Source organism: Sporothrix brasiliensis, assembly GCF_000820605.1.
Source record: "Sporothrix brasiliensis 5110 chromosome Unknown Cont17, whole genome shotgun sequence".
Classification (NCBI taxonomy): Eukaryota; Fungi; Ascomycota; class Sordariomycetes; order Ophiostomatales; family Ophiostomataceae; genus Sporothrix; species Sporothrix brasiliensis.
Genome location: NW_024467136.1, coordinates 2,800,789 through 2,812,602, shown reverse-complemented (window position 1 = coordinate 2,812,602; position 11,814 = coordinate 2,800,789). Strand labels below are relative to the sequence as shown.

The 11,814-nt window shown below is 57.4% G+C and overlaps 2 protein-coding genes across 2 annotated transcripts; both read left to right on the top strand.

Annotated features, from left to right (window-relative positions):
- Positions 1 to 3,918: 3,918 nt before the first annotated feature.
- SPBR_02555 (efflux pump antibiotic resistance protein) lies at positions 3,919 to 5,823 on the top strand (the record flags this gene model as incomplete). Its single annotated transcript, XM_040760858.1, has 2 exons — positions 3,919 to 4,227; positions 4,369 to 5,823. The coding sequence occupies 2 exons, from the start codon at positions 3,919 to 3,921 to the stop codon at positions 5,821 to 5,823; spliced, it is 1,764 nt and encodes a 587-aa protein (XP_040620831.1).
- A 2,980-nt stretch (positions 5,824 to 8,803) lies between these two features.
- SPBR_02294 (uncharacterized protein) lies at positions 8,804 to 11,785 on the top strand (the record flags this gene model as incomplete). Its single annotated transcript, XM_040760597.1, has 1 exon — positions 8,804 to 11,785. One exon carries the CDS (start codon positions 8,804 to 8,806, stop codon positions 11,783 to 11,785), a length of 2,982 nt encoding a protein of 993 aa, XP_040620830.1.
- Between the last annotated feature and the right edge of the window lie 29 nt (positions 11,786 to 11,814).

The window sequence follows — 11,814 nt, the reverse complement described above, 5'->3', positions numbered from 1 at the left end:
AAAAGAAAAGAAAAAGAAAAAAAAAANAAAAAAAAAAANAAAAAAAAAAAAAAAACTAAACCCTTGAAGAGCGAACAAAACCCATCGGATGATTACTCTGAACATGAAAAAAAGTCAAGTTTAATGACATAATACAAGACCTTGAAGTCTAAACAATACTAATAAAATCAAGATATGCAGAAATACATGGAAGTACCTCATTCTCCGACCCCCATTACTACACAATTCTTTACAAAGCCTACTTTTTTGTACACATAAGGTAACGGGCCTTCGGGCCTTCCCGCATCTGACCAGCCTCAAAGTCCCTCAAAGTCGGCCCAGTCTTTGTCGTTTATCGCCTTTTCGTTTTATCTAGCAGATCGGTCTCTGTGTATCGTACATCGGGTGCAGACGGTAAATGTGTGTGTCTTGCAGCCCCAAATCCCGATTGCAACCGTCCTTTGCCCCGTGAGCCACGCCAGCACGAAAACGAACGCGGCGTACTTCGTAATTACCGGCCCATGCAATTGCAAGCTTCTTGGCGCAGCTGTGCAGCGTCCTCGGGTTGGACTGCAGCTTCTGTTTCTTGTCTTCCCGAATACGAAAGGGCTGCAGTGGATCCATGTGCAGGAAGAGCCGTGGTGTGTAGGACGGAACGGCAGCCGATTACGATGGCCCAGAAGCGACACCGTGCGTCTGGCCAGGTATTCGTTCACGGGGTTCCATGCCCGTTTTGTATGGTGCATCTCTGTTGGGGGCCCCTGGTAAGCTGTCTCGGCTGTTTCACATTTTCCTCGGGTGCTGTCCAGATGCGTGTGTCTCTCTGTTTTGTCCCCCACCGTATTCACGCACTTTGTTTACGCTCAAACCCCCAAGGCCGATGACCATTGTAGATTTGGTGTTCACAGAAACTTCTAGCCTCTTCATGCAGCCTCGCTCCTTTCATTCCTTCCGTTGCTTCGTCCGCCGCCGGCAATCCACTGCGAAGCCTGGCCGGCAGAGGAGTCATGGCCCATCCGTCCCAGAGGCACAAGTGCGGATGAACTCATAATGAGAAATGCAGGCTAAAAGACCGAACAAAACAGCACCAAAAACAGAAAGTCGCCGATAGCAACACGCCCCTCCTCTGTCTACCGTCTAACGCGTTCTGGTCTCTTTTCTCATAGTATTTCGTATATTGTATTTCGACAGGCGAGTAGGTTATGTACCGGTGAAGACCATGGAGGCAAAGAGGAAAAATAACGTGTTATGGCGCCTTTGGCGTTTGACGGGCGCGTGCACGGGCGGGACCTGACGCTAGATTGCAAGCGAACAAAAGGGAAGAGAAGAACGGAGAAGCTTGCTTGGAGAATGGAAAAGGCTCCAGTTGCTGGGGCGCTGGTTCGTCGCCTAAGGGGTGGTGACGGAACGAAAGAAAACCGTAGACGAAAAAGACTGACCAAACGATACGAGACTACAATACAAAGAGGATGAGACACAGGCCAAAGCGTCCAACTGACTGCCCGAGAAGACTAACAATAACTAACAATAACCAACAATGCTACAAGGCTAACGAGGCTAACATGCTAACAACAAACATGTGCATAGCTGTGATGACCTGCTGACGCGGAGTTTGGCTAACACCGGAGACTTTAACGTCGTGCCAACAAATGTCAGGCAAAAGGACCCTGCAGACGCCAACGCGGGCTGGAGGCGTTGTGAGCCAGCCGACAATAACGGAGGACGGAAGTCAAAGACTGCGACGGGCGAGGGCCGTCAAGGCTGAGGCAGATTGTGAATACAGGGCTTCAGGCATACAAGGCAGTGCCGATGCCTGACTCCATTGTGCTTTCTTCGTCTTCAGAATAGCTGCGATCGTCCGTCACCTGTCTACATCCGTTTTGCCGTCTGTCATCCGTCATCCGCAGTCCGTCAGACAAACACGAAGGCGCGTGAGAAGAGTCGAGAAAAGGGAAAATGAGCGACAGTCACCCAGTGGATGACACTGGTGTCCAGGGTTACGAACAAAGGAAAAAAAAGAAAAGAAAAAGAAAAAAGAAAGAAATGGACAATGGACAATGGGGCGGTGTTACGGGACTCGTTTCTGCCGACTTTGATCTGTCATCATTTTTACAGGGCTGTCTACAGGGGAACGCAGCAGGGAGTCCTGTTTCGGCCGTAAGTTCGGGTCGAGCGACTGCAAGCATACGTCTCGAGAGAGGCTGAGACAGACTCCCCGGAGCGGGTTTCTAGGGACCCCGTCGCTGTGGTCGTCCAGGGATTTCCATTCCTCTGGCATAATTTTCAGCGTGCTAGTGCTCGTGCTAGCGCATGCCATCCACTGAACGGAGCCCGCCCTCCCGCCGTATTGGTCAGGATCGGAGGAACAGATAAAACAACGAAAAAAGCAACAAAACGTGCGACGGGGCCAATCTCTGTTACATGGTTTTAAGGCTTTTCTCCGACCGGCAAAGGGGGCTTATCGCCTTGGGCTTCGATCCTCCTGGGCATGACTACATGTATCTTACTCAATGTGCATTGCCACAGTACAGGCGACGATCGTTAAGTCCACCGTACATCCGTAGGGCCAAGCAGGGAGAACTGCTGCATGTTGTAAATAGGGCGCACGATACCGCATCTTCTTTTTCGGCAGCCAAGGCTCTGAAGTGTATGTTGCATGTGTTTGTCTTTGCATTATGTCCTGACGCCCTTTGTCGTCATTGCCCTCCTTGTGTGGCCTGGGTTCACAGCCCTGTCGCCGCACAGAGAGTTCTCCGCAGTATTCTGAATGTTGTACGATGTCTTCTCTGGATGGCCGCCCTTTGACTTTTCAACTCTGACATGTAAACTCCTACTTTTCAACTCGGCCCGCCAGCCAACCAGGTATCCACGTCAGTGGGTCCCGCTGCCTTGCGAGCCTGGGCGCGTCGGGGCACGCGAATGGTGGTTTGGTCGCACGCTTTTATCCGTCTGTCGGTCGGCGTGGTCCAGCGTGCTGGATTGGCTCAGAATGAGTAGATTGCCCCGGCAAACTGTGGATTCTAAACTGTGACTGTGGACTGTGGCCTGCGACTGCTGTGGGTTCTCTGACGCTCTCGTTTTGCTGACAAGGCCGCGAGAGTCAATCTCACCGACCCGTGCGCGCACGCCGTTGCAATTCTGCTGCCTTTCGCCTCCTTTCCAGAAACGCTTACACAAGAAGACAAGAACACTGGGCCGGCGGGCGTGAAACTAGCACGCCCCGTTCTTTGTCGCCTCCTTCGGCCGTCGATTCGGATTTTACTAGCCCGTCGTTGCTTTTCTGTCGTCCCTTTGGTGGCCGCTGCTGACGCCTTACGGCACAACCGTCCAAGCTCCTTACATCTCAATCCTTTTTTTGTCTTTTGTCATGCTGGCCCCGTGTTTGTCATTGTCAGATATCTCCAGAAAGTGGACCGTAGCTGTCTTGGTTTTTTCGGATCCCTTTTTCGTCCGGTCGAGGCGTGAGATTGATGGATGTTTTTTTTTTTGGGGGGGGGGGGGCGTGTCCAATCCGTCCCCTTTTGCTATGGCGTTATGTTGTGTCTTCCTCCGTGCTTGCTCATTTTCTCACGTCTCTCATTTGGAAATCCAAAGAACAGGACAGCGCCCCCCTGGAGTGATTTTATTATTCTTATTATTCTTTTTTGTATTTTTGTTTCAACGGTCAAACATCCTGAAGGAATTTACATATATATCTGTGTCCCCTTGTCTCGTTGGATCGATCGTGTATTTCCGTTTTCCGTTCCTTTTCTTTCCCAAGCCAACCTTGATTCGATCTGATCACATTTGATCCTTTGGCCCTTTGATCTTTGCCTTTATCTTGCTATCAACAGGCCAGGTCGACATCAACATTGCCAGCACAACACAACAACACAACAGCACAACTGCACAACAGCACAACATCCCAACATCGCCACCAGGATCAGCTACACCCGCGTCATGTCTTCACCATCCAGTGCCCTGGCCGTGCCGGCCACGGCGCACAGCGCCAACCAGATTGCCTCGTCGCAGGCCTCGTACACGTCGGTCGACGCAGAGAAGACGGACGTCGAGCAGGGCGACGTCACGGACCTCGAAAAGGACCGCCGCGGCGACAGCGGCGATGTCGACGTTGAGGCGACGGCCGAGACCAAGGAGGCGCAGGCCGCCGCCAACAGCGCGGAAGAGGACGACTACCCGCACGGCGCCAAGCTGGGCTTCATCGTCCTCGCCCTTGCTCTGAGTATTTTCCTCATGTCTTTGGACTTTGTAAGCGGCCACCTGGATATAGTCCTCTTTATTTCTATTTTTTTTCTTATTTATTTTTTTTTTTTTTTTTTTTTTTTTTTTTTTTTTTAACTTTTTTAAAAAAATAGTACCTCCCTTTTCCCGACCTTTACTGACCAATAGACCATTGTTGCTACTGCGATTCCCAAGATCACGGACCAGTTCCACGGCCTCAACGACGTGGCCTGGTACGGCTCTGCCTTCTTCCTGACGGTCGGTGGTTTCCAGTCCACGTGGGGCAAGGCGTTCAAGTACTTCTCGCTCAAGTACACGTACCTCGCGTCCATTGCCGTCTTTGAGCTGGGCTCGCTGATCTGCGGTGTGGCGCCCAACTCCAAGGCTCTTATTATCGGCCGTGCCATTGCTGGCCTCGGCGCTGCGGGCATCGGCTCCGGCTCGTACACCGTCATTGCCGTGACGGCCCCGCCCCGCAAGCGCGCCATGTTCACCGGCCTCATCGGCGCCGCCTACGGCATTGCCTCGGTCATCGGCCCCCTGATTGGCGGCGCCTTCACCGACAAGGTCACGTGGCGCTGGTGCTTCTACATCAACCTGCCCATTGGCGGCGTCTCGGGCCTGATCATCCTGTTTTTGTTTACGACGCCCTCGCGCGCGAAGCCCGTCGAGGCGCCCCTGCGCGAGAAGCTGCTGCAGATGGACCCCGTCGGCACCGTGCTGGTCATGGGCGGCGTCATCTCGTACGTCCTGGCGCTGCAGTACGGCGGCCAGACGGCGCCCTGGAAGTCGGGCAAGGTCATCGGCCCGCTCGTCGCCTTCGTCGTCATCACCGTCATCTTTGGCTTCTGGGAGCGCTACAACGGCGAGCGCGCCATGATTGTGCCGCGCCTCATTGCCAGCCGCAACGTGTGGCCCAACGCCGTCTTCGCCTTCTTCTTCGCCTCGTCCTACTTTACCCTCATCTACTACCTGCCCATCTACTTCCAGAGCATCGACAACGTCAGCCCCACGGCGTCTGGCGTGCGCAACCTGCCGCTGATTATCGCCGTCACCATCGGCACCGTTGTGTCGGGCGGCATCATTTCCAAGACGGGCATCGCCACGCCCTTCTTGCCGCCCATGACCGCCATCGCCGTCGTCGGCACCGGCCTGCTGTACACCCTGGACATTGGCACCGGCAGCGGCAAGTGGATCGGCTACCAGGTCCTGGCCGGCCTCGGCTACGGCTACACCTTCCAGATCCCCATGATCTACGGCCAGGCCACCGCCAAGAACGAGGACCTGGCGCCCACGACCGCCCTCATCATGTTCTTCCAGACCATTGGCGGCGCCTTCATGCTGTCGGCCGCCCAGTCCGCCTTTGTCAACCACATGGTCAACGAGCTGCCCAAGTACGCGCCCTCTGTCAACCCCATGCAGGTCATTGCCACGGGCGCCACCGAGCTGTGGACGACCTTCCCGCCGGACGTGCTGCCCGGTGTGCTCCGGGCGTACATGTCCGGTCTCAAGATCTCCTTTGCCATTGCCATTGCCGGTGTGGGCTCGGCCTTTGTCGTCAGTCTGGCCAGCAGCTGGAAGCGCATCAACCCGGATGCCCTGATGAACGCCGGCGCTGCGTAGAGGAGAACAAGAGGTCGATGCTTTTCTTTTCACGTTTTACAACACCTGCCTGGCGTCTGGTTTACCGGTCATGGTTTCTGGTTTTTCGTCGTCTCTATATCCCTTCTCTACAATAATCTTTTTTCGCATTTTAAGCGTGTCCTTCTACCTTATTATTTCCTAATTTTTGTTACTTTTTCCTTTGTTTTTCCTTTCTCATTTTGTTCCCAACAACGGCTCTTTAGGTGGCTCTTGTTTACATAAGATTCTGGGTTTTGCATTTTATCGCCAGCGACATAATAGGGGGGAGACGATGGGGCGGCTATTCACCATTCACTCGTTTTTTCTCAAGTACCAACTATAGAATGATTATAAAACATCCTGGCAGGCGTTTTTGGCTACCATGTTTCCTCATCATTGTTTCCTGTTTTGTTGAAGATTTTCAGATTAGACAATAACAACTACCATGCCACTTTGAAACCCTCATTTCCCTGCAGCGTCTTGTTGGCAGTGAACTCGTTTGTGGACACGACATTTCGCTGCTTGCTAATGTTTATGCTCCTGCTGATCTGATACAGTCGTTTGTCGAGATGGAGTCAGACACTGCGACATGGACGGTTGGGACATTAGGCGCTGATCACCCTCTGCCCAATAACAGTTCTACACGCGTGTGACGCCTACATAAAGGCCTCCTGAACAGTCTCACACGTCTGATGGTGGACAGTCAATCCATTTCGACTGTGCTGACGCTGGCACAGCGAGGCACCCGGACACCAGTGGCCGACAGCCGGGCGCTGGCACGGGGCATCTCACCTTATGTCCGTCAGCACTTGTCCAGGGTAAAGAGGGAAGTTGGTTGGGAACACGAGAAGCGAGAAGCGAGACTGGGACGCCAAGGACAGAAATACGAAGCCCGTAGCGTGCACGCTTTGAATATGTTGACGATGTGTATTGGTCGAGTCTGTCTCTCTGTCTCGACGACATCGTAACAGAATGGTATCGCCACTCACTCCGCCTGCCTACAGAAGCGATATTCAAAAGCAAAAGCCATGATCCAGCACGACTCTACGGCCCGGCGCCTCCTTGCTGCCGACTCCCGGATACCATGCTGTTGTTTTACATCGTGTCTACACATTTTGCCTGTCCGCTTGGGTGAGACTCGGACTCTCTACGTCCTCCGTCTTATTGCTTCGTTTCTCGCTGGTGCCATCACACGACCGAAAAGCATACTTGTACTTTGTAACGCTTCACCATGTTTGCGGGAGAATGGAAAATCCACGGAGCATGGAGCATGGCATGCAGTGTGTCGCACGTCGCAGGTGTCTTGGTCTTATGCCCACCGGCATCGAGCAACAGCCGTGTAGCCTCAGTCGAGTTATGGGCGCGGGCTGTTGAGAACGCCGTAAGCTCCGTCCAAACACGCTTGCCTGGCGGATGACTGAGATAGGGTGGTGAGCATCGTCTCACTGTGTGCATCTTACTATGTACTTTGAATGCACGAGCCCGTCTGTGTGATCCGGGCATCTGCCCCATCTGGACATTGGGCCATCTTGGCTGCCCGGCTTGCCATCCTTTTTGCCGTACGACGTACAACATACACATACAACATACTTTGTACATGCATGTTCCATCTTATCTCCACCGGCACAATCAAAAAGACACAACTCAACACTCAACACTCAACACACAATACACAATACACGCCCTGCCAAGTACACGCCCACCAACCACACCAGTGGCTCGGACACCCATGCCCGAGCCCATCTTAGATCTTACACTCTTACACTCTCTGACCCCCGTTTTGGAATTGACCGGCGGGCCACGGAATTGCCATGGAATGGCGCGCAAGACGGGCCTGGCCAGCGAGTGTCTGTCGTGGATGGAGGACGGGCGCATTGGGGGCAAGGCCCTGCCGAGCGAGGTCGTAGGGCAGGATTCGCCAGTTTTTAACCGCTGTAGCTTACTGTATCTTAGCGTTTCGCCTTGGTCCAGCCCTAGTCGGAGTTGTGTCCGAGGTTGGGACCCTTCCGAGCGTCCACTTTGTTTGTCCGCCGTTCGGCGAAAGGAGGCGAATCAAGCACGGGCCAGAGCCCGGCCTGCTTACGTACTTGTGGGTCGTGCCTTCTCTGGTTCGGGCGAACGACTGCCCGTTTTGGACAGCACGCTGCCTGCCGTCGCACCTTCCTGGCACCTCATTAATCAGCCAATCCGCAACGGGTTGCATCCACAACGTCCTCTCCCAACGGACTCCGTACGACGTCCTCCGTCGCTACGCTCTATTTTGACTACTTTACTTTGTCCGAACCCAGTGGACTCGGGCGAACAACGCATGCTACGCTGTGTAAGGACCGACGGCATAACCAAGGCAGCAAGACGCAAAGGCGCAGGGCTCAAGACGGCAAGACGACGCCGACTAACACGCAATCGCAACGGAGACAAAATAAACAAGTCCGTGAAGCTGGAGACTTTTGAAACTTCAGACGGCAGACGCACGATTCGACACGGCGAGTCTGAGTGCGAGTGCGACGACTGGTCCCGTCGGACACGTATGGCAGACAGCGGCCTGCTCTACACAAACATCGACCGAGTACATCACTGTACGGCAGATTGTGACTCTTCGACCGCCGTTGATTGTGCTCGATTTGTCGTTGTATGATCGTCTCTCTATTCCTCTATTCTGCTCACGTCATCCGAGCTGCAAAGCGGTCTTGGACGGCCGCTGCATCGTGCCGTCTGGTCATATGGCCTCTGAGCGTCTCATACATGTACTTTGTACGCTGACAAGACAAGCCGACGCCCGTCTCACATCATCCAATATACAACACATCCCTTGCTCTTGCGCCGGCCTTTTCTCTTTGTTCGTATTTTTAATCACCCTTGCTATCATCCTGCATCATCTCGCTCACCCTTTCGCACCGACCGCCGTCTCGCATTGCTGGCCACTCCGTATCCACCCATTCCTTCCCCAACCCATCCACAACGCCCTCGCCCTTCACCCACCATGGAGGACAGGCCCGCGTCGTCGTCGCCGCCTGCGCCCCCGTCCACAGTGGCCAGCGGCGCCACGGCCGCATCCGCTGACAGCCCCGAGCCCAAGCGCCGCAAGGTCCGCAAGGGCACGCACACCTGCTGGGAGTGCAAGCGCCGCAAGGTCCGGTGCACCTTTGCCGCCGCCGGCGACGCCGTCTGCATCGGCTGCACCAAGCGCTGTCTGCCGTGTGTCAGCCAGGAGTTCCCCGAGGACCCGACGACGCCGGCCGTCAAGAGCCGCCTGGTCGGCGACCGCATCGTGCGCGTCGAGGCCATGATCCAGCAGCTGGTGCACCAGTCACAGCAGTCGGCCAGCGGGCAGAGCCCGGCATCCCAGCACGTGCCCCAACTCCCCCAACTCCCCCAGGCCCCCCAACTCCCACCACATCCATCCCATCGCCCGAGCCGGGACGACTCCCCGGACACAGCCACCATGGCCACGTCGACGACGTCGTATTCGTCGTCGGCGACGGCCGTCAGCAACATGCACACGCCGGCCAGCGAGACGTCGGCCGCCACCGCGTCGTCGGCCGCCAAGGGCGCCTCCTTCACCGGCGCCGCTGCCGGCCTCTCCCTCCCAGACATCTCCTCCGCCCTCCTCGCCGCGCTCCCCTCGCCCCACGACCTCGACCTCATCGCGGCCTACGGCCACACCGGCTACAACTACTACCAGATCGTCGTGCGCTCGCAGCAGGACATCCAGAAGACAGGCTTCTGGCCCACCACCGAGCTGCGCAGCCGCCACACGCCGCAGACGCACCCGGTCGTCATTGCGCGCCAGATGCTGCTGATCGCCATGGTGCTGCAGAACTCGGACCCGCTGGCCCAGAAGGCGCTCGAGGACGGCCACCTCGCCGAGCCCGTGCGCGGCATCATCACGCGCCTGGGCGACACGGCCGCGCGCCTCGTCAACGCCAACGACGAGCTCATTGACACGCTCGACACGCTCGACGGCCTCGAGTGCATCATGCTCGAGGCCATGTACCGCGGCAACGCGGGCCGTCTGCGCCGCGCCTGGCTGACGTGGCGCCGCGCGCTGTCGCTCGCCCAGCTGATGTGCATCCCGCGCCGGCCGCACCGCAACCCGGCGTCCTCGCTCCCCGTGCCAGGCGCCCCATCCGCCCCATCCGCGTCGTCGGCGTCGTCCGTGCCGTCGTCGCTCTCCGCGTCGCTGACCGGCACGCACAGCCTGGACCCGCAGTTCCTGTGGTACCGCATCCTGTCGGCCGAGCGCTTCCTGTGTCTGCTGCTGGGCCTGCCGCAGGCCGCCTTCGAGGCGCCCATTGCCTCCAACGAGATGCTGCGCAACGACACGCCCATGGGCCAGCTCGAGCAGAAGCTGAGCATGATCACCAGCTACATCTTGGACCGCAACGACCGCGGCCACCGCTTCGACGACCACTCCACCACCGAGCAGATCGACCGCGAAATGCAGCGCATCGCCGCCACCCTGCCCAGCCGCTGGTGGCTCGCGCCCAACCTGGCCGCCGTCCCGCCGGGCGACCACGAGCAGAGCGTCTGGGAGATGATCCGCCTCACCAACCAGGTCCTCTACTACAACATCCTCAACCAGCTGCACCTGCCCTACATGCTGCACCCGCCCTCGTCGTCCGTGCCGCTGTCCGCCGCCGACCAGCGCCGCCTCGAGTACAGCCGCGTCGCGTCCGTCGGCGCCTCGCGCGAGGTCCTCAGCCGCTACGTCCTGTTCCGCAGCTTTAACCAGTCCGCCTGCTGCTGCCGCCTGCTCGAGTTCTTTGCCCTCATGGCCTCGCTCACCCTCATCCTGGTCCACATCGACGGCCACCGCCACACCGCCCAGCACGGCCCTGCGAGCAACGTCCTGGCCCACCAGCGCCTGTCGGACCGCGCCATGATGGAGGAGGCCCTGGACAGCATGGACCTCGTGGCCCGGCTCAACGAGGAGGACACCATCAGCGAGACGAGCGTCGACCTGCTGCGCCAGCTCATGGACATTGAGGCCGACACCGCCATGGGCTCCAGCCGCGCGCTCGAGTCCTTGTGCCACCGCACCGGCCGCGGCGGGCTGCTGGGCACGTTTGCGGACGGCTCTGGTGGGCTGGGGCTGGCGCCCGACCGAGCCGGCGACGAAGCCACCGGCGCCGCTGCAAACGGACTCGACAAGGTCAACCACGCCGCCGCTGCCGCCGCCAAACTCCGCATCTCCGTGCCCTATGTGGGCTTCATCACCATTGCCCGCGACGGCGAAATCACCAAAGAAGCCCACCCGCCGCAGGATTCGCCCGCCTTCCCTGCCGCCCACGGCGAAGACATGGTCATTCCGCGGCTCGTGCCGCTCATGTCTGACGGCCAGCAACAGCAGCAGCAGCAGCAGCAGCAGCAGCAGATGCAATCCCTCGCCGTCCACCCCCAGCAACACCCGACACATCTCGGCCTCGTCCCGGACGTCAACGTCAACACGCCGCCACCCTTCTCCGGCTGTCTCAATGACGCCGATGCATTGGCGTCCAACCAGCCGCCCGTCGGCCTGCTCTACCCAAATGGTACGTCCGCCAACGCCACGACTGCCAACAACAGCAACAACAGCAGCGGCAGCAGCAGCAGCAACAACAACAACAACAGCAACAACCACAGCAACAACAACAATCACAGCGTACACCACACCACCCAGCAGCACAGCATCATTGGCGCCGCCGATCCGTGGGCCTTCCAGGGCGTCGACATGGCCTTCTTCGACAGCCTCATGCGCGAGACGTCCAATGTCCAAGTCGAGCCGCGGACGTGTACCGCCGACGCGACGGGCACCACCAACTGCACCGGCAGTCCCGTGACCTCGGTCAACACGGTCAACACGGTCAATACCAACGCGCCCGGCGCCAGCCGCACCGGCAGTCTGTGGATGTCCACCACGAGCGGCGCGCATGGTGTCGAGCAGCAACGCCAACAGCAGTTCCTGGGAAATCGAGTGGGCTGAGAAAGGCTTGTACTTGCTTGTACTTGCTT